The sequence below is a fragment of the Ixodes scapularis genome, unplaced genomic scaffold (assembly GCF_016920785.2).
Source record: "Ixodes scapularis isolate PalLabHiFi unplaced genomic scaffold, ASM1692078v2 PGA_scaffold9__187_contigs__length_104089568, whole genome shotgun sequence".
In the NCBI taxonomy this organism is placed as follows: domain Eukaryota; kingdom Metazoa; phylum Arthropoda; class Arachnida; order Ixodida; family Ixodidae; genus Ixodes; species Ixodes scapularis.
The window spans coordinates 18,591,829-18,614,612 of record NW_024609884.1 but is presented as its reverse complement, the minus strand read 5'-3'; the positions used below and the strand labels follow the sequence as shown (position 1 = coordinate 18,614,612).

Here is a 22,784-nt window from a genome sequence, read left to right as displayed (position 1 = left end):
AAGGTAGGTTAACATTTTGTAATGAGCCATCCACAGACTGTCGTCCCAAAGCAGCGTGAACAGGGGTGGGTTAACACGTACGCCAGTGATACACCCACCGTCCCTCACCGCGCAGCGCCGAAATTAGCAAGGAGGGACGTTGCCGGCGATCTTCGGTTGCCAGGTGCTACATCACGTCGTCACTCCCTATGACCAGCCAATCCAGGGCGGCCTCCATTGCTACGCATCCTATCACCTCGCCCCTCAAGATATGCACCCCACACCATCTGTCAGCACTTGCAGAAGGTGTTTCCTAGCCAGTTTCCTCAGCCAGTGGGGCTGTGGCGCCATCCCGTGGCGACGTTGCGAACTTTGGATATTTGTGCTCTAAACCAGTCCAACGTCAACGCCTGTACCAAGGCACTAGTGGTAATGCATTAAAAAGGGCCCTCAAAATTAAGGTATAGCTCCTCAGGAATAATGCTACTTATGCAGTTGACTTGCATTAATTCGACCTTGGTTAATTTGAGATATTGTTTATTTTGACCCTGTCCAAAGGTCCTGGCAAAAGCCCATATATTTCAACAAAATGGTGAGTTGGGCCAGTTGGTTCATAATGGAAAAAGACAAGCGCCGAAAGACCAGGACAAAGTAAGAAGACGACAACACAAGGCGCACTCGCAATTGAAGATTTATTTATGGAAAAACAGTCTTATATACACTTTTAAAAAACACCCACGTCACTTTCCACGTGCCCACTCTTTGGATAAAGAGTGGGCACGTGGAAAGTGACGTGGGTGCTTTTTAAAAGTGTATATAAGACTGTTTTTCCATAAATAAATCTTCAGTTGCGAGTGCGCCTTGTGTTGTCGTCTTCTTACTTTGTCCTGGTCTTTCGGCGCTTGTCTTTTTGCCCATATATTTCTATAGAAAAAAAAAAACTCATTAATTCCATCTTGAAATATAAAATAATCTGTTAAACCTGGAGAGAAATGGCAGTGGGCAAATTACAATCACAATTGGCCATGTGTGACGCACAAAAACGGCCTTTTTTTCCAAATTACACTGTAGGCGAAAAAACTCATTTTCAAATTTTGAACCGTGTGCCGAATTGCGAATAGAGAGAAAACGAGAGCCGATGTTAAGACACGGGACACGGTCGAGTCTCAACACAAATCAACCATAGCAACAGCACTGCGGATGCACCAAGTGCTGCTCCGTAGTGGTGTTGCCACCGCCACATCGAATGCGCGAAAAAAATACACAGCCACTGCCATCCCTGCGAGGCGATGTGCAGCGGCTCATTATAAAAATGTTAGCCCACTTGATCTAAAGCACTGGATATTCAGAATTTCGCACGCATCTTTTAATTCAACTTTTGGATAATTCGAACCAATTTCACATGCACCGCCAAGGTCGAAGTCAAATTTGGGGGTTTTACGTGCCAAACCATTGACGGGCATCTGGCACGCCCCAGCGGAGGACTGAAGATTAATTTCGACCACCTGGGGATCTTTTGACGTGCAACCGAAAGCTCGGTTACCACAGCGCCTTCTACGCAATAAGCCTCCATCAGATTGCAAGCACCTCGGCCGGGATTCGAACCCGCCACATGGGGATCCGTAGACTGGCGCTCTCGCCTCGGTGCCACTGAGGCGGCCCGCCAAGGTCGAATTAACGGAAGTCGACTGTAGCTACAACAGATATCGAGCCACAAATGTGATATACGACAGTTAGCAAACTAATTACCTGACGTTCCCTAATTAACGTTTTAAATATCAGCTTTGCTAGTACATTTCAATCACAGATTTGAAGCCTGTCATCAAGAGAGGCATAGCAGGATTTCACAAACTAAAATTCTGTTTCATACTCTTTACGCAGTATTCACACGGGGGAAGAGATTCGTGGGGGGATATGCGTGTTGTCAGCGGGTGGAATTCTCTCCTCATTTTCGCTGATCACACAGAACAGGAGCCAGGGGGAGGGATGACAGCATTTTCAGTCCAGTTTAGTGGTTTCCACTCTTCACACCACTGCAGAAGAATTTAGCGGTCTCCAAGATTGACACCGAAGCATTTAACGAAGAAACGTTGCTAAAAACAAATTGTTTGCCAACAAACCACGATTGTTTAGACCAAGGGTCGGCAGGGCCCGTGAGACAATATACGGCCGTCGGCACACCACCAGAAATGACCCCCCCCTACTTCCCATACACACACACACTACAATCTCCAGGAAAAAAGTGTATATGGTTGGAAATCTGATGAATAGGACGTATTAACTGTAGAGTGGAACACCTATTGTTAAATACTAATTCAGAGGGTGCCACACGTTACTGAAGTTTGTAGATAAATGAAAGAACAAAGCGAATTCACTTCAGTTTGCTACCGGCTGCCAAGGCAGTCTTGACTGTCGCAAGTTCACACTACACAATGACTGCCAGCGGCAGCGGCGAGCCACTGAAATCGATGGCGTCTGCACCCAGCAGCTTCCTCGTTTGGCCTCCGCAACAGTTCGACTTCAAAAACGCGGGTCAGTGGCTGCAATGGGTACAGTGCTTCGAGGACTACTCACTCGCTTCAGGACTCTATGCGGCAAAAAATGAAGTGCGCACTCAAACTTTACTTTACTGCATAAGGCCTCAAGCCCAAATTGTCCTAATGTCTTTCGTGCTCCTTTCGTGCTCGGGGATGATGAGCTCGGCAATTATGCCAAAGTCAAGCAAAAGCTTGATGGCTATTTCGTTCACCCTGCGAACGAGTTGTACGAAAGTGCACATTTCTTTAGACACACTCAGCAACCCGGTGAGATGGCGGACATACTTTACACAGCCCTTTGCAACATGGCAAAGCGTTGCAGCCACCACCCACCGAAAGTTGAGGATCGTCTGATATGGGACCGATTTGCAGTTGGTTTGCTCGATACTAAGTTATCAGACCGACTCTGGAGGAGCCCAAAATTGACGCTCGAAGAGGCTCTCGTTCAAGTGCGTCAGAATGAAGATTCCGAAACAGAACGAAGACTTTGTGAGTCAACGGCATCGGGGACCATCCCATTGAATATTGATGCAGTCAAGGTGAAAAAGCAACGTCCAATTAGACAAATGCAGGTGGCCGAGTGGCTTGAGTTTCTCTCTCTGCATCTACTGTGGACAGTCTCCTCACCTGTGCACGGAGTGTCCAGCCAACAAAGCAGCGTGAAACCTTTGTTACAAGAAGGGGAGCTTTGCTGCGGTTTGCCGGACAAAAAAGGCAAATTGGCATTGGTGGAACTCGTGGCTGTCAGAGCAAGGGGCGGCCCCAGAACCAAGTTCGTCGAGGTGAAGGTCAACGGACTGGCCCTGAACTTTAAAGGTACAGCCAGACGGAGAAGCGATCATCTGGGCTGTTCAGCGGTTCGATGAATACGTCCGAGGTATGCACTTTGTGGAGACCAACCACCTTCCCTTCACGTCTTTGTTTGGCAGCATGGACGTGGATATACTCCCACTGAGGATTCAATGTCTCCACCTCAAGTTGATGAGGCTTTAGCTTGATGTTCTTCTTGTTCCCGGCAAGCTGTTGGCGATGGCCGACACCCCGTCCAGAGCGCAGTTGGGGCAAGCGTCGCCGGCCGTCTGTGCCGTAGAACTCTTCGTGGAGAGCGTTGTCCAGGAAATACAAGACAAGGCGCAAGTGGGGCTTGACAGGCTTCGAACGGAGCAAGCTTCGGACGGCGAGTGCGTCATTCTCTTGGAATACTGCGAGTGAGGCTGGCCTGTTAAACCCAAGGCTGCCGTGAATTTTCTCAAGTACTGGAAGCCCAGGGGGCGAGTTCACAGTGTGCAATGGGTTGCTCCTCAAGGGGAGTCGCCTAGTCGTCCCAGCGTCACTTCAGGGTGAAGTTCTCGGGTCCATCCACGAGGCTCACCAGCGTATGAACCGTTGCCGCGCTCCAGCAGGTGATTTTGTGTGGTGGCCTGGTGTGAGTAAACAGATCAAGTCCATAGTGGGAGACTGCAGACAGTGCACTTCTACATGAACTCAGCGTGCTGAACCACTCCTGCCGACACCTTCTCCTGAGCTCCCCTGGCAGCATTTGGGAGTTGACTTGTTTTACTTCAATGGTCAGGACCTCTTGTTGATTGTAGATTACTTTTCACGGTACTCGGAAGTGGTTACTCAGAAGAGCACAACATGTTTGGCTATTACCACTGCTGTGAAGAGTGTGGTGGTGCGTTTTGGCATTTCAGAAATTGTGCACAGTGACAACAGTCCCCAGTCTGCAGCAGCAGAGTTTGCGGACTTTGCACAGGACTACGGCTTCAAACACGTAACAAGCAGCCCGCACTACCCGCAGTTAATGGTAAGGTCGAGTGTACGATCCAGACCATCAAGGACCTCCTGCGCAAGGGCGACGACCTATTTTTGGCACAGCTGGTCTTCAGGGATACACCAGGACGCTCCGGGTTTAGCCTGACGCAGCTGTTGATGGGTCAGAGACTACGAACCAGGATGCCGAGGCAGCCAGAAAAGTTGAAGCTCGGGTGGCCATCAAAAGAAATATTCTTAGAAAGGGATGGGCAAGACAAGCGTCGGCAGGCTGTGGACTTGAACTGTCGGCATGCGGCGAAGGCGCTGTGTGGGCTCGCTTTGGGCGACCATCTGTGGGTAAAAGACATTCGATGCAGTGCCAAGGTACTTAGCCAAGCACAACGTTTGCAGTCATACATTGCGGAAACACCACAGGGATTCTGCAGCAGAACTGGATGTACCTGGTTCCAATTAAGCAAAAGGGGACCAGACAGTCGCCCAACTTGGAAGCTTCTCCATAAGAGCAACATAGCCTCGACAGTCCAACGCCCCCCCGAGGAGGTGAATTCAAGACTGTAGACCTCCACAGCCTGGTAAGTCAAAAGGACCCGATGTGACCTCGCGGTCATCCCTCCTTGGTGTTTGAATTTGTGAACGTTAAACATTAACATTTGCTAAAAGGGGAGATGTAGACTGGCACACCTAACATTAAAACTGGTAATCCAGGGGGCACCACATGTTTTTCAAGTTAGTAGATAAACGAAGGGATTGAGCGAGTTCGCTTCAGTTTGCTACTGGCTGCTGGCTTGAGGAGTGGCTTTCTCTAGATTAACTCTGAACAAGTTCAAGCGATTTAATGTTAGGGTGCACAAATCAGCAGATCCTCAAACAGACAATAAGGTGAAGAATGCATATGCAGTGAATGACCAGGTTAAGTTTTCTGCTGGCCTCCCTGAACTAAAGTTTTCGAACCAACGAAACCTTGCAGCACCCCTGATTGAAGTGTTTGCTTCAGCAAACATACTTTTTGAAGATGAAGACTATGAAGTCAAACGTGGGTCTTGCGAATGACAAATAAGTACCTGCAAAACATTTTATGACTCAGAGTTAAGAGTTCTAATATAAATGTTTGCATCTAGGCAGGCAATACTGAACACCTAAAAAGCTTACAGAGGGGGGGCTCGAGCAATCTTATGTGTGCCTGAATCAAGGGATCATCTTAGCATATAAATTTGAGTACCTCTTATTTCAATGGCCTGGCCCCCACCCCCCTTCTACGTCCGGCACGCTCCGTTTCCACTTAGCGGCGATTTGACCAGCTGCAGCAAAAGGTAGCCGACCCTTGGTTTAGACCACCCAGGCATCCTTCCCTCCCTCAGCCACAAAACTGACGTCACAACACCGCATCGCAAAAGCTTGACATGCTTGTCGTGAGGTGCATGTTCCAGGGAGAAATTTCCGGAACTTCTTCCCTGCGTGGACACCACTTTAGTGGAGATTTTGAGCTTCATAAGCACCCCCCCCCCCCTCCCCCCCAACACTAAAAAGAAAAAAAGCTCCGAGATCTCCACATTCAAAGAGATGCCAAGCTGTGACATGCGAGAAATACATATAGAGTCGCCTGCCAGATCGGTTCGCAATCACTCGCCTTTGCAGAGGACACTGACCTGGCTTCGGGGAGGGACTTCCGTCGCTCTTCTGTGTCTCCGGCTCATCACAGCGTAAATTTGCCACTGAAAACATAAAGCAGGATTCAGTTTTCTCAAACAGAATGACTGTCCTTAAGTACTTTGATGACGGGTTTCAAATCTCTACATGGAATGTGCCAGCAAAGGCAACTACTATTTAAAAGGCTAATAGGCATATTCTATAGACCATTTTGACAATTGGCTAGAAATCTCCGATTCAAGTGTGCCACCCAAGACTACTACAGGTGTTTAAAATGCTAATTATTGTATTTTAGGTAATTAGTTTCCTATTTTCCACATGGTTAATATTCATCAGCTCGCCTGCACCTTACCATATTTTCTCTAATCATACCCATGTCCACTGCGGCCCATAATGCCCTCCCGAAGATCATTTATTTCTTCGATGGGCCCTTTAAAAGCCGACGTACAACCTCTGTTTTCTGCAGGGAAGGTAATCCTCTTAGTGCTCGCCTCTCCTAAGCTGCAAGGGGTGCCAATTTGGGCCAACACCCCCTAGAAGTGAAGGCTGTAGCACTCCGAGTCGTGATGTCACAATGGTCGGAGAAGGGATGCCATGGGGAGGCCTACTGGAGAAAAGGTGCCCGATCTGGTTCTCTTTACCCTGGTTGCGTCGTCTGCTCACTTGGGTGACATGGTTTGTTTGTGCGCATTTATCCGGCATTATTATATGTTTTAAACGCGCAATCTTGTATGATTTATTATATATATATCATATAAATGTAATATACAACGCATTACCAAGGTTGAAAATACGAAATTTATATTTATGATTATCCCACAACTGGTGACCACAGTGCAGTCCCTCAGCTCCCCACACTTTTCGAATAAACCGGCCCCCGCAGCTACATTTTCTTCCCTCCTACGGGCTTCAATTCTGAAAAGTTTGTGTTGTGTGTGAGCTGCTGACTGTCTGAGAAGGAACGCCGAGACCTTTCAGAAAAGAAAGGACCCAACAAAAAAATCTAGTCACTGCCACAGGGAGCGCACACAAGCAAGAGATAGGTCAATGATGTTAAACCTTTTGTTCCAAGCTTCAAGCCACTGCTCTTGCATGTGGTTCTTTTGTGTTCTCTTGATACTATGGCATTTACGTGGATTCACGGTCCTGCTACGGTGTGAGCGACATGTGTGGCCCACTAGTCAACGATGACACTGGTTGATCATCGATGGACCCCTTTCCTTCAACAGGGAGAAAGAGTTCTTGGAGTTAGTGTTAGAATTTTTTCGTGGGGGATATTGCGGGACGTATGAATACCATCGACAGGTGAGAAATAACTTATTTATGGGCTTTGTTGGTCATGTAGGACGCAAGTAAAGTGCTGCAGTCTTGCTTTAATCTCGTTCTTTGTTGTTATCTGTGTGCAACTAAGTCGACATTTGTAAACATGCGTGGTAACATTCAAGTTTTGACTGGAAAGTTAATAACAATCTTATATGCTATTATTGAAAGTGCATTGTTTGTGCTTATGTGTTATTTATACTAATGTTATTTTATTGGCTTTACCACATTCATACTACAATCCTAGCTGTATTAAGGGGGGACATGGGCCTAAAGTTTTTATTTTTTTTGAAAAAATTCATTTTTCAATTTTGACGTTTTCAGTTTTAGAAACTAATTATACACCCTTACACCAAATTTGATAACCATACGCCAAATATTTACGATGATATAAAATATTTTCAACAGTTGTGAGGCAGTAACAAAGTAAAGGAGTTCAATGTTTGAATGCATTTTTCTCAGTTCCACTTTTTGCTGCAAATTTCATACGAAGGAATCTTTTGTTCGAAGGTGAAAGTGTTCAGATACCACAATCAAGATGTTTCTGAACTGAAATTTACTGGGGAATCGGGCTATCTACTTTATTTTGTTTTAAGTTAAAGTCCTCAGTGATAAAAAGCCAAGTTTTCAAAAATTGACATAGGACAGATTTGCATCTCATATTTTGAGGTAATCACTCTTCCTGAAATATTTACATTTGAGTTATAAAAACTAGATAGCCCAAAGTGCCACATCCCCCACTTTATATTCCAGCAGTCAAAATGGTGCTTAATAGCTTCATTTGCATATGATAGATTTCTTAACAAAGAGTGACACATTTTCTTATGCAGGTATGTAAAGTTGTCCTGGAGAGCTGAAAGTTTGCACAGTACACCTACATCTGAGGTTAAATCTCCTCTCTAAATTTCATTCCAATCACTTGAGTAGTTAAGAAGTTCGACCTCTAGCCAGTGTCCCCCCTTAAGGTGATAGAATTATTGAATAAAAATATATTATATTTTGTTCTAAGGCTGCTTGCAAGCTCATAGAGAGAAGTGGATTAGTTGATTGCGAATAGTATGAAAGTTTAGTACCTCTGCCAAACGGGAAAGTTAATATCTTTTCATTAAATGACATTATAGGATTGAATCAGCTCGTGATCCTGAGTGACTATACGAGCATTGCATGCTGATTTGCCAACCCCATAATGTCATTCGATGAAAATTACATTAATTTTGCCATGTGGCCGGGGCATAACGCAAGAATTCAGTAACTGCAAGCGTTAACATTGCTTACATGATTGTAAGTGATACTTGTCTAGCCGTGTCTGCATTGACTATGTCTACCTGCTTATAACTGATACGTGTTCCTGTGTCCAATCACTGCGTACCTCACCATTTTGTCGAAGTATTTTTGTACAAAATATGCAATCCTACAGCAAAAACTGGGTGACTCAATGTTTTCGACTTAAAACCATCACATATTTCTGTGGTTGTTTTAAATAATCGGTATGAAATGGCAAGGTATATTCATACCTTGCCATTTCATACCGATTATTTAGCGGTTTAATAATTTTGCCAATGTAATAAAATGCTTTCTAGCCCAGTTCTATGAGCAGCTTTCATTTTAGTTAACAAGACACGCATGTGTCTTATTATAAAGTTTCTTAATAATAATATTAATAATAATGTGAAACTAAAAGTGCGTTGTTACGACGGTCTGTCCACGCGCATTGCCTTCGCTTCGGCGCTTCAACGCGCGCCCCCGATAGCCTTCCTTTGAGACTTCACGAGAAAAGCACTACGGCCTTAGCTTGGTTGGGGCAAGGTACAAAGTGGAGAGGATATAGAAGAGGTCGTGGGGAAAAGTGGAAAGCGCAAAGTGTACGTCGGCCTTTAATATCAAAAGTTACTTTTAGTAGAAACAAAAACTCTGTATAAGCATGAAGCATAATATGCATCAGGAAACAGCTGCAAAAAAACTTTGAACAGCACCAATGTTTCCCTAAAGGCTCAGTTACATCAACATCAGAAGCAAGCCGAATATATTGGTCGAAGATGCACTGTCATTGTGGTCCTCATCTCTCAAGCACCATTCTCTAACTTCTGCTGCAGTCTTTTGCATCAATTTCATGTATCAAACAAAAAATATAAAGAGCAGGAAAATGCACAAAAAAAGAAGTCAGGCTTAAATTTAAAAACTGTCATGTCTCATTAATCTGAATAGCCTCGTCTTGCCCAGACCATCCGGACAATCAATGAATGTGGTTAGCCAAGTCAGAATAAAAGATCATAGAAAACACTTGGACTGAGCGCGTTGGCAATAGATTAAAAAATATGAAAGAGTTAGACAAAGAGGACGGAGAGGACAAATATCTTTTGACTTTCAACACATTGAGGTCTTTTATTGCCAGGCCAACAAGCAACGAGCTGCCGAAGACATGGAGAAAGGGTTAGTGAAAAAGATCAAACCAGCGAGAAAGAGGGGGGCTAGGAAGGGTGAAAGGGAGGGGAAGGTGGAAGGGGGAGGAGAAGAGCGAATAAAAGAGAGAGGAGGCGGGAAAGGAAGTAATGGAGGTTGGAGGACACTTGGCGTGGACAGGTATCTCGTCCCGAAAATTTTCTCCGCAACAACACCCGCCGTCCGGGCCGTCAAGGTCGGCAACTCTGGCCCCAGGGAGGTCATCTCTCTACGAGAGCAGGAGTAACGGCAGCGAAATGTTGCGCGGCGCTCTTCTCATAGCAAAGGCCTCCAATATTTCCCGCCTGTACCGGTTCTTGTGCGCACCCAGGACGCGGGTGGTGGGGAAGGCGGGGGAACACGGGGCGCATGCCCTGAGGTGCACCAGCATTGGGTGTTGCGAGCCCACCTCATCTTTGGTGATCTCCCCCGCTTGTGCTCTTGTAGTCGGTCATTGACGCAGTGCCCTGTCTGCCCAATGTATTCGGCCCTTCAGGAAAGGGGCACCGAATATACCCGACCGATGGCGCAAGGGACAAAGGGTGCAACATGCTTCTTGGAGCACTCTGTCTTCGGGGGCGAGGCGTTGTTGGTGAGGCGGCACATCGTGCCCAGCCTGAACGAACGTGTGAATCCAGCTTCGTTGTCGAAGCATCGGGCTGCTGCTTTTAGGCAATGCGCAGTGACGACCATCCCTCTAGATCCGAGTCAGTAACTCACAGGAGATCCTCCCAGCTATAAAACTTCTCCACTCTTCAGGGAAAAAGACATTGGTGTTCTCTCTCGACATAACAAACATGTATTACAGTCTTGACATCAAAATTCCCCTGGTTTCGTAGAAAAATTGCGGTCACAAAACAAGGCTCTGTCAAATTCTAAGACGCATCCGGCATCTCACTCAATGCATTCCTGCAGCTCCTCGCCGTCTACCTCCGATCCACCTTCACATAACACGATGGAAGAATATATACAAAACATTTGGCATCTGCGTTGGTTCCTGCCTGGCTCCGGCGCTGAGCAAGGTGTACCTCTCATTTGTCGACCAAGCCGTTAGAACACAACTCGACAGCATGGCCCTGGGAACACAAGTATACAGGTATGTCGATGGCTACCTTGTACTTCACGACTCCGGTGTTTCCGCACTACCATCCAGCAGGTCTTTAAGGACAATCATCAGGGCCTAACTTTCACTAGAGAAGACACCTCAGCAGAGGGTCTGCAGTTTCTGGACTTGCACCTGATCTCCTCGGCGGAGGGAATCTGCCGGAGCTTTCAACAACGTTCGCAGAAGCCTGCGCTTCCATTTGCAAGCAACCACTTCAAGACAGTCAAGGCGGGATCGTAAAAAGTCTAATCTCATCCTCCCGCTCAAAGTCCTGCCATCAACTCTCTGCCTCTAGGCTGGGGGCCAGATCAGATGACTGATAAAGGCCGGATATCCCCGCGACCTGTTGTCGGCCGAAATTTTAAAATGCTAATAACCAAAAGGCCCGCTCCCCAGAAACCTGCTCGACCGAAATTCGTAGCCATCCCATACAATCACAATACCGCGCACTGTCTAAAAGCAGCCGCCCGACTGTTCGACACCGAAATTGGGTTCACATGTCCGTTCAGGCTGGGCACAATGTGCCGCCTCACCAACAACGCCCCGCCCCCGAAGACCAAATGCTCCAAGAAGCACGTTGCGCCCTCTGTCCTTTGCGCCACCGGTCTGGAATACTCGGTGCCCCTTTCCTGTGGGGCCGAATGCATCGGGCAGACAGGGCGCTGCTTCAATGACCGACTACGAGAGCACAAGCGGGAGATCACCAAAGATGAGGCGGGCTCGCAGCACCCGATGCTGGTGCACCTCGGGGCATGCGCCCCGTGTTCTCCCGCCTTCCCCACGACCCGCGTCCTGGGGGCGCACAAGAACCGATACAAGCGGGAAATATTGAAGGCCTTTGCTATGAGAAGAGCGCCGCGCAACATTTCGTCGCCGTCACTCCTGCTCTCGTAGAGAGGGATGACCTTCCTGGGGCCAGAGTTGGTGACTTTGATGGCCCGGACAGGTGGGCGTTGACTCTGAGAGAGTTTTCAGGACGAAATACCTGTCCACGCCAAGCATCTCCCCAACCTTCCTTACTTCCTTTCCCACCCCCCTCATTCTTTTATTCACTCTTCCCCTCCCCCCTTCCTAGCCAGCACCAGCCCCCCCCCCCCCCCCCCCCCTCTCTCGCTGATTTAATCTTTCCCACTAACCCTTTCCCCAAGTCTTCGGCAGCTCGTTGCTTGTCAACCTGGCAATAAACGACCTCAATGTGTTGAAAGACAAAAGATGTTTGTACTGTCCGTCCTCTTTATGTAACTCTTTCGTATTTTTGTATCATAGAATAAGTTCCTTGCTAAACAAGACAGTTCAGTCTTAGTTAGCAATAAACTTTCCATTGAATCAATATGCTCATTTGCTTTGCTTCTTTCACTCATGTTCCTTTTGATGCGATTTCCCCTTTTCATAAAATCAGTGTTGCAACTAGTTTCAATTCCGATAATAGCATGCGTATTCACTCACAACGGTGTCGTGCTCGCAGCCGGATTCCGATGAGGACTGCAGCTGGGAGTGCCACCAATATGGCTGCCGTGACCGCGCAGGCGAGGGTCACGAAGGGAGGGCAGCAGGAAGGCTCTTCGCTTGCTTTGGGTAAAGACTCTCTCATCTTTTCTGGCAAAAGCCTCTGCTGAGTCCTCCGTTCTTGCGCTGAAGGGAGCATGAAACCAAAGTGCGACAATTTACCCATCTACCTACCACCCCTCCATATGCTAATATGCCCCACATTTTGCATTCTTGAAAGAAGTAACAGCCAAGAGTTGAATTTTGACACAAGCCAACTTCATGTCTTACAGTTTAATGCAGTGTCTGGGGTCATTTAGCACCTAAATCTTCAGTAAAAGCCAAAGTGATGAGAAAATAATTTAAACAACATCTCAAATGTTGTGTGCAGCGTTATGAAAGGTACAGGAACAAGGGTAGCTCTGCAAAGCGATTAAATTGCACGAGCACCCGACTCAGGAAGGCACTCTATCAAGGTGCAAGCTCAAACCAGCGTCTCCCACATCGCTGCAGACCACCTAAAAGATCAAACCCGGCATGTTAATATTAACCACTGCTACCAATAGGAGGATATGTGCTTGTTGAGGTTGGCCTAAACATCAGCAATATGCTTTTGGCCAATTACATAGTCATACTGGCAATTCCAATGAATAGCCAAACTCGTTTTGTTTCCAGCTCCGCATATGGGAATAATACAAGCTACTGCCTTCAGCACCGTGCCACAGGACAGTCAAGGATTGGCGACAAAATTGGTTCACCTAGGAGTTTTCTTTTGGTATGCTAAAATGGGTACAGTTTGATACTTTTCACCCATGCTCCAGGGAGAAAAAAACAGCAGCCGAATGGCCAAAAAAATATGGTGCCTTAATGTTTGAGTTACTAAGCTCGTTTTTATATCCGGTTTAATATAATAGGTGTGTCTGAGGGTGCGTTTCACAAGTTTATGGAGGTTGACGAAACATACTGAAAGGAAGACCCACTGGTGGATCCTTGCGGAATGCATCGGCATGACACTTGGTAAACGCTAGCGGCATTCGCTGCCCAACACTGCTTTCACTATTCACCGGTTTTGGCAGCCCGTCTCCTCCGTTCACATCAGTCTTCTTTTGCCGCCTACTTGTACTAGTGCTAGTACTTGCTTCACACTCCATTTTGTACCACAAACCAAGGCATACGTGCTCCGCACACCTGCAAGTTCAGACTCGCCCCAGCATCTGCACACGCGTTGGCTTCTGCCCCATGACGTCCCCTCCCTCTTGCGTTTGTGCTTCACTATTCTCTTCCTCTCTGTCTGAAACACTTCCCGTTCCTTGTCCACAGACAGATGCCATCAGCTTTTCCCTGTCATGTGTACCTCACGCATTAATAATGTTTGCCAATTTCAAATGAACAAGCTTGATGGATATTACATTGTATTTTGCAGTTGATAGCCCATAACTATAAATAGACACCAGGCAAAAAAAAAAAAAAGAGCTTGATTTATGATTTTACGGATGAAGTCAATATACACAAATGTGTTTCCGCCGCATCCTTCCGTACAAAGATGTCGTTCCTTTGCCGTACTAGCGTGGCAAAGGCAGTGGTTACGCAAAATGTGATGTGTTAGCGTGGAGAAATTATGCACACATGTGGAAACTGGATGGCACAAAGCTGCCCTGTGTCGTGCAAGGTAAGCGCGTGAGCACTCTGTGGATGCCTTATTCATGGAACGCCACACTCTGCGGTTGAAGTGTAAATGCGACTTTCACAGAGCCTGTTGGAGTGTGACACGCAATAGCAGTGATGTGATTGGCCTAAGCTGTTTTGGAGCACCTTTCGGAGCAGCCAAAACAGTGTTTTGGAGCAGCAAAAGTGGCCTTTGGAGCAGCCAAAACAGTGTTTTGGAGCAGTAAATGTGGCTTTTGGAGCAGCCAAAACAGTGTTTCGGAGCAGCAAAAGTGGCGTTTAAAGCAAATATTCTTAGGAAAAAAAAATATTCCTTTTAAGTGCTGGGCAAATGAAAAGCACTTTGCTCACAACAATAAACAAAGTATGGTCAAGTTAGACCACCTGGGAGTCTTTCAACATGTTAACTGAAACACCAATGACATGACACATTTTGCAATGCTTCACTTAAATAATACATATATATATGTTTACCCACTATAAATAGATAAGAACCAAACTGCACATATTAAAATTTATTTGAAAATGAACTGCTTAGTAGTAAATATCACAGCATCAGGTTGACTAGTTATATAACAAATTGAAGCACTCTCCGGCTGATGAAGCACGTAACTACTGCAGTGCAATGCAAAATTGTACACAAGGGTGCATTACGACTAGCGGGTGCTTTTCTTTTTGTTCTTCGAAACTTTCTGCAAAGCTGCTGCAAGCCTCGCTTTGCCTACAGCAAGTAATGAATGCCCACTTTCAATGTCTCCAAAGAGACATTGAGACATTCCACAAGTGTACAGTGCCGTAAGCGCTTCCGAGCAATTCCAAAAAACCGCTTGCTACCGCTCTACTGGTTCTCGACGTGTCAGATTTTCGTCAAAAGTAAGCAAACGTAAAGAAATGGATTGCAAGCGTCACGGCTGGTGCCTCTGTCGTGCAATCATGCGCATGCATGTGAAGGCAACTTCAGCAGCTCGCAGTAGCACGTGCTTCAAAAGTAAGTGAACGTAAAGAAATGGATTGCAAGCGTTACGGCTGGTGCCTCTGTCGTGCAATCATGTTCGCATGCCCGTGAGGGCAACTTCGGCAGGCTTGCAGTTGCACGTGCTTCGTCACGCTAGCGAAGACGGATGTTCGGTCGAAACTGAAACCATGCCACTCCGGTCCGTCGCCAACTGGTTCTCAAAATTGTATGCAAAATGTAACTGCCCAGCAAACAACAAAAAACGGTCCAGCAGTGCGTGTTTGCCAGGCCGGCAGGCAAGGTACAAGCTAAACAAACAGAAAAAAAAGAACATGAGCACATCAATACAAGACATCGCGAGCCAGGGTCAAAAAGTTCTTGGAGTGCTTTGTGCAATGACTGAACTCAGACAAACAAGCGAGCTGTGCGGCTGCAACGTGCAGACATTGCCTTCTTTGCCTTAGCTCACTTCTCTTCACCAACTTTCTTTCGCGGCAGATTTTTCATGTACCGGGTTTCCTTTTGAAAGAAAGCCCACCGAGAGAAACCTAGGCAATCAATACTTCGACACAGCAGTCTTTGATTTAAAGAGGGAGTTGTGTAGTAGCATATGCTTTAAACAAGAACAGGAATGTTGATGACCTTGCGGCGATTCTTACGTTTGAGTTTAGAAAGCGACACATCTACAGCGACCTAGGGATGGCAACACTCGACGTCATGCGACCACGGTGACTGAGGCAGGGACCAAAGATAGTATTCCCACGGCCGTTGCTTTCAGGAGGGAGTGCTTTAGCTCACTTCCCCCGTGCAAAAACGTGATTTCGTTTCACAGCATGACGGCATAGCTGGTACCTGGCACGCTAGTGTCGGAGTGTCCGCACATGTTTCCATCTATCGTTGCAAAAATTTTAAAAAGACGCAAAGTGAGACTTTTGAGACGACAAAAGCGCGAAACGAGACACGGTGGGAAAAACCATGCAAGACAAGATGGACGATTGATGTAGGGGACTTTATGTCGGGTGGCCGCTTGCGGCACCTAACTTACGCATGCTTATTTACGGTGCTCAGTTTAGTTTTGGTTTCGAAAGGCGACCGAAAATGGTCCTTTGGCGCAGGCTTGGCGTAGATTACCCATATTTTGGCAAAATGTAGTAGGATGTATCAGGCTTAGCCCCTTGGCGCAGTTTGGCGCAATTGACGCAGCAATCATGTCACTGAATAGACGGAGTGTGTGGAAAACAGAACAGTTCGAACGCAGCAGTGCCGAGCAGAGCCCTGGCAACAGCTTGCAGCAAAAGAGAACCAAACATTCAAAACTACCTCAACCCGTTCTGGCACAGAAGTGAACCAAACATTCAAAACTACCTCAACCCGTTCTGGCACAGAAGTCAGCTTTTTCTTCCTACGCCATTCTGTCGCTCTTTCTAGCACTCTCTCTGGGCAAGCCAAAAGCGAGCTTGTTTCACGGAGCAGTATGCTGACGTGTATCTGAACACATGATGTTGTTGCCCCTGTCGGGAGTTGCCATGATTTTCAATAGGAGAGAACATGAACAAAAAAAGTTGAAAATAAGAACAATTTAACCAGGCAGACCTGATAAAGTGTAGTATTAAATTGGAAATCCTCAGTACCTCTATAAGTGTAACTACGGTAAAATCCCCTAGGGATGCCCCCTCCCGAGACACCACCCACCCCGATTCCCGTTGGATGTCAAGCGATGTCCAACGGGAATCGCGCATCAACAGCGTGATCTGCAGTACCAGAACGTCCGAGAAGCGAGCTCATAGCGGGTTCCCGCGTGTTTGTTTGCAATCTGTGCGCGTGAACACGCGAGTTGTTCCCGCGTCCGCGATCTGCGGTATCCGTTCCCATGAGATGCAAGCTCTGTATTGGTTTCCGCGAGTCCTTCGAACTGTAAAACACGAATCTGCTGCGTCGGCCACTTGCGGTATCCTTTTCCGTGACACAGGAGTTTGCAGCGAATTCCGCGTGTTTATTGCATCGAGAAACACGAACTTGCTATGTCCAAAATCTGCGGTATCAGTTCCCACATCACGTGGTTTGTAGCGGGTGCTCTGGTGCTTGTAATTAATTTTTGATCATGTTTTGTTGTGGCGTCCCCAAAGATAGCCCACCCCACGTTTTTCACCATTTACCTCTTCATTTTGGCTGGGGCGTTCTTACAGGATTTACGGTATGCCTTCTGGCATCTTCAAAAAACAGGGTTTGCATGTGATTTGTATGCTCGTTGGTTACGTTAATTATTACAAACTGAGTGTGTGGTAGCATTTAGTATCACCTAAGTAGTGAAGCTGTCCTTTTTCTTTACTTGTTCTCCTTTTGTCTTTTGAAGTTTTCTTTCTGTAGTGCTGACTTGGTAGTATATTTAGTCCACAGTCTTTCTTTCATTTGCACAATTTCAACCAAGTTATTCCTCCCCTGCACCTTCCGAGACAGCAGGGTATGTTGACAGAATGAATAAAAGATTAAGTGAGAGCAAAGCTCATGCCCACCATGCTCGCTGCTTGTCGACTGCACTTCAGGTAGCGTATGAGCACGCAGGGCTGCCAGTTGGCTTCGTCCCCTGGCACTGTCAGCAAAGACGAGCAGTTCAAGTGGTGAATCCGGAGCCAATCCACGCAACCAGAGGGATCGCCTTCCGGCTTGTGCCCGGCTCCAGGTGGCACTGGTTCGGCTAGCATTGGCTCCGGCAGTGGGCGGCCGCAGTAGTTCAAGTGTCAGTCGTGGTTCGTCCTCCGACTGGTCGTTTCCGGCTGCAGAGTCATCCTAATGGTCAGTTCGCTGCTTAAAACAATAGAAAACTGAATAGAAGTAGGTAACAGAGAAGAGACAAGCAAACTGGTCAAATTTCATCATCATTCAAACTTGTGATTGAGGAAACAGAAAAATTTAACAACACACACACACAGATTTTAAACATAGCAGTGTTTCAGATTCAAAACCAAGCACACTCGGCACTGTCAAAGCTATGTACGCGAGCATGTGGCTGCGTCTGGCCTCATCTTCGCACGAGACCATGTGTGAATGAGATGCCAGACAAAGCGACATGCTCGAGCAGCTGTGCAGGGCTGCAGCATTCTAGAAACTATGTCTTCCTTGACAACGTCGCAGATGCCACCAAGAATAGAGGCGCAGATTTCAACGGCTGTAATCCTAAAAAAAGAAAAGCGTAATAACATCACCTTGGCCAGCAAACCTTCACAGAGCAATCACAGTTGTTGTTCCCAATGAAAGAGTTATTCTGTCATTCTTCTTCTCCTTGTTGAACCACTTCCCTCTTGAACAAGCTCTGCGAAGGTCTCACTTCAGTTATTGACTGAATGAGATAACTACTCCCAGGATATAGGCCAAAACTTTTATTTGTTTAATGTGGAATGTGATTTCATCTTAAAAAGAAGCAAGGCTCAACTACAAGCACAAGAATGTTGCCATCAACAGCACTTGCACTGCAAGGGCACATGGGGCAGCGACCCTCAAAAGTGCGAGACTTGATCTTGGAACTTTGGCCTCACTTGTACTTCAACGTAAATGGAACATAGTGTCCAGGTAAGTGCAGTTGCCCTCTACTCAATGGGATACTGAAATAAAAACTGAAATATACCTCTCCCATATTTTCAAATAAGTTAGTCATGATCAACAATTATGCCAATGAAAATCGCATGCTTGTATATGGAATGGATGCCTATATCTTTCGTTCTAAACGGCTGATTCAGACAAGCACTCAAAGAGCAGCCATCGAAGAGCGCAATGCGTCTCGGGAAATCCGGCACCCTTGGCGCATTCATGATGGCACTTTTCCTTTCACACGGGCTGGTGTGGTTACGAGCTCCGCCACTTGGTTGTAACGTGTCGATGCCACCAAGTAGCTGAGTCCCCCCCCCCCCCTTCTTCTCCTCCTCCTCCTCCACTTGGTTGTAACGTGTCGATGCCACCAAGTAGCTGAGTCCCCCCCCCCCCCCCCTTCTTCTCCTCCTCCTCCTCCACTTGGTTGTAACGTGTCGATGCCACCAAGTAGCTGAGCCCCCCCCCCCCCCCCCCTCCTCCTCCTCCTCCTCCTCCTCCTCCTCCTCCTCCTCCTCCTCCTCCTCCTCCTCCTCCTCCTCCTCCCGGTTTTTTTTTATGGTTTTGTGGGACCTCCTCCTCCTCCCGGTTGTTTTGTGGGACCGCGCGCGCCTTTCGGTTGATGCGTCCCCCTTAGAAAGCATCTTCCTCAGTCTCCCTCATCGGGATGACCACTCAGGAAGAGATGTTTTTTTTAGTCTGGAAGCTGGCGCATTTTACGGGGCTTCTTGGTTTTAACTGGGGAGGTTCCGGGGAGGCCCCACTGTGTCTGCAACGGGATGCATCGCCAAAGTTAGGGAGCTGTCGGCTGTAGTCTGTTGGCAAGTTAACGAATGGGGGTCGACGCCCTTGCCAACTATTAGACGGTGGACGTCACGTGGCTCCAGCAAAGCTTTGAAATGATTTGTTGATCCTCACCTGAAAGTGAGGGGTCAGCGCCCTCAAAAGCCCGTGGCTGGGAAGAGAGAGGGTCTTTTTGACAGAGACTTGTGCAAAGACTCTAGAAGAGGGAGCATGGTCTCCCAAGTTGGGACTTGTAACTTGGAGTTGAACAAGTGTAAATAAATGTACTTAGTTCTCTACAAGCTGTGAGTCGACCCGTCACTCAGCAACGTTCATGTCACCACACTCCAGATCATCGGAGCGAAACCTGCCTCCCACATCATCGGGAGAACCAACTTAACTCCCGGAGACTGGTTGGGTGGCCCAAGTAGACACCGAGCAGAGGCAAAGTCAGTCAGTCACCTGCACCCCAAAACTACACTGGCCTTCTCTTCCACTCAATCTCACCCCCTCTCCCCATCTTCCTTTCTATTCCCCAGCTGCAGGGGTTGTATAGGTGCATAAGAGAAGGGAAATTCAGTGTGGTCATGTTTAACAGGTTAAAAGTGCTCGGAGCAACGCTGCTTTTAGGGGACGATTGACACAATGACATTCCAAGTACTAGTAGCGTTGGGAACATTCATCATGAGCACTTTGGTAATCGTTTTGTTCATTTGAAACAAACTTTTGGTGCATTTTCAAACAAATAATTGGTGCCTTCGTGATGCTGTCACAACATAGTTGACATTTAGACACTAAAATAGGCACTAGAGAATTGTTCCAGTACCCCCTTAAATGTCAGTCAAGTCCCAAGGGTCATACCAGAAGCATCTCGGTCAGCAGTCACAGGAAGAGCTCCGCGCTGGCAGACCACTTGTACTGCAGAAGATGTGGCATTCCATACACTGCAGTTGTACCATGTCTGAGACAGCCAGGCGTTACCTGCGCAAAGAAAAAATTAATACCACCAAATCAAACATATTGATAGTATACAATGACAGCAGACAATCCAGCACTCAGAGATCTCCGTGAAAGGATCCTCTCCAGCAAGTGGCATCGTAAATAGAAAAATGACTTGAGGCAGGTTTAACTAATGTAACCCAGGAGCTACACTCACGCTATCCTAACCCCTTTCGATCACAGTCTAAGACAGCAATGGCGATCAGTTACCTAATGACAGTCAGTCACCTGTTCACATCATGGGACACTTATTTAGACTCCAGCAGCTTGACAGTACCACTGTTTTTTGTCATAGAGCATCTACACTATTTTTAATGACAGACACGGTTCTGAAGATAACTCTATTACCAGTTTGAGTTGAGCTAGTTGGTACATGTCTATCAGGAAACACCTCTGTGTATGTCCTGTCCTGTCTGTGTGTAAGTGCTCAATGTTCAAGCTGTTTCCTCATAGACATTAATTCTTTATGTTTTAGATCCAATGTGAGGAACCTTTGACACAGCAGTGTGGCTCTGTTGCAAACTATTTTAACAGGTAGAAGAAATGCCTCCTGCACCATCTTTCTAGAAGCATCGGCAAAAGTCAGTTACTACTGGCAACGATGGTCACGTGCGACACTATGGCCTCCGTGAAGTCAGTTAAAAAACCACTGAAAAGAAAAAAAAAAGTTTTTTTGAACAGTATGGTTCGGACATGAATGTCAAAAAATACACGTAACCTTATAGTTTTACGTCTAGCTTTTAACAAAGTACCGTGCACAAAGAATTGATTATTGATCTTTAATAACAGTACCGACGAGATAAGTTATGTTTTGTTTGTTTTAAGTCCAAAATGTGCCTTTACAACAAAAACTCCGGCAGCTTCGTAATGCCTCCGCTAGATGCCGTCAGCCACAGTGCTGTATTTTGGGTTTTTATCGGAGCTAGACACTGATCTCTGGGGCTAACAGCGTTGAAAAAATAGTTTATCATTTTTTTACAGCAATCGCAATACAAATCTCGGCTCAGTTTTGCGTAAAAGCCGCAGAGTTTGGTACAGTCACATGCCTAGTGGTCAAAATTGTACAACATGGCGGCATCCAAGAGGAGGTCACTTTTGCCTAGTAAACGAAATACCAGTTTATTGCTCCAAGCCCCTCTCCCTCATTGGGTAGGAACTAGATCTAAAGATGTTGGGGCCTCTGCCAGCCAACCATTCCACTCCCCACCCCAGATGCTCTGTAGATAGCACACTCAAATATGGCACACAGTGAACACCTTATATATAGACAATTGCAAACAAGGCATCTGGCCGCCACCAGGTTGCCGATCGTGTGATCAAGCACAAGCAACTTCAAGCCTAACAAAGCTATGTTAACGCGCATGCTGCAAATGCTTACACGTATGGGGCACCAGTCGGGATGCCATGTTTGCAAACGTCTATATAGCTTGCAGGTGTCGCCATTGCTCGGTAATGATGGTTATTTCTACTTACCGGTTCCCTCGAGCTACTACTTCTGCGGAGTGAAACTAACACGGTGAACCGAATGGCCGTGGCACATAAAATACCAGCATAGCCTCGAATGATGTTACGGGCAAGCTATGTATATAGGCCAAAGGGCAAACAGTCCTAGGACATTACTAGGCGAGAGTGCCACACATTGATGCCCACCCAAGCTGCAACGCTCGCAACCACAGTACTCTCGGCCGTGCACAAACAATCGACGTCACAAGCGCAATACGCATTGTACAGTGCTTCTCGCTGGTCGATTTTGAAGCGAGAGGTAGAGAGCTTGTGCTCACATCATTTTGTTTCCATACCCCTTTAAAATACAATGCTTAAAGGGGAGCTCCGGCAAAATATTGATGGTCACTGATTTTTATAAAATTTTCACCATGTACATGTACCATCCACCTGTGAGTATGTCTACAAAATATCCAATCAAAATATTAATTTTATTTCGAGAAAGTTAATTTTGAAGTTTACGCGTACACCTCTGAATCCCTTGCTGCAGCTCTACTGGCAACAACAAGCAGGGGCACCCGTGACATCAAATGTTGAATCCAAGAGCAGATGACGATCCCAACTCCACAGCATTGTGCGTTTTAGTGATAATGAACATTTGTGGTTTTGCGCATTGCATACGTTTCAGGCTGTTTGTAGCATGCAAAGGAGGGAGGAATTGGTGATGGGCTGTGGGGTGCAATAGCACAACAAAGAAATGCAGCAGTGTGATCTTATTGGTTTCCGTCCGAGAAGTCTCTGCGACGGAGGTGGGTCTGAGCAGTTCGACGAGAACGTTTGCTCCTAGTGTTTGCGTCGTGATACAAAACAGTTCACACCTTCCTAGCAAATAAAACCTTCCATCGAACAAAACCTTCCATCTGGGTATCCGTGTCGGCGGATCACAAACGCAGACCCCACGAGAGGTCTTCTCGGAGGCAATGTCGGCGGATCGAATGCGAACAGTGAATTGTCTAAAGTCGCAAGCTGAAAATCTATCAAATTTTTCTGGTAACTGCTCAACGAAGAC

At 46.7% G+C, this 22,784-nt stretch overlaps 1 protein-coding gene across 1 annotated transcript in view; it reads right to left on the bottom strand.

Annotated features, from left to right (window-relative positions):
• LOC115331155 (hemicentin-2) overlaps positions 1-22,784 on the bottom strand; it is a 130,154-nt gene that overhangs the window by 13,441 nt on the left and 93,929 nt on the right. Inside the window, exons 7-10 of the mRNA XM_042287244.1 lie at positions 20,135-20,254; positions 17,422-17,682; positions 12,250-12,435; positions 5,939-6,004 (exon numbers count right to left, since the gene is read on the bottom strand). Coding sequence (XP_042143178.1) covers positions 5,939-6,004; positions 12,250-12,435; positions 17,422-17,682; positions 20,135-20,254 — 633 coding nt within the window. The remainder of the gene's footprint in view (positions 1-5,938; positions 6,005-12,249; positions 12,436-17,421; positions 17,683-20,134; positions 20,255-22,784) is intronic.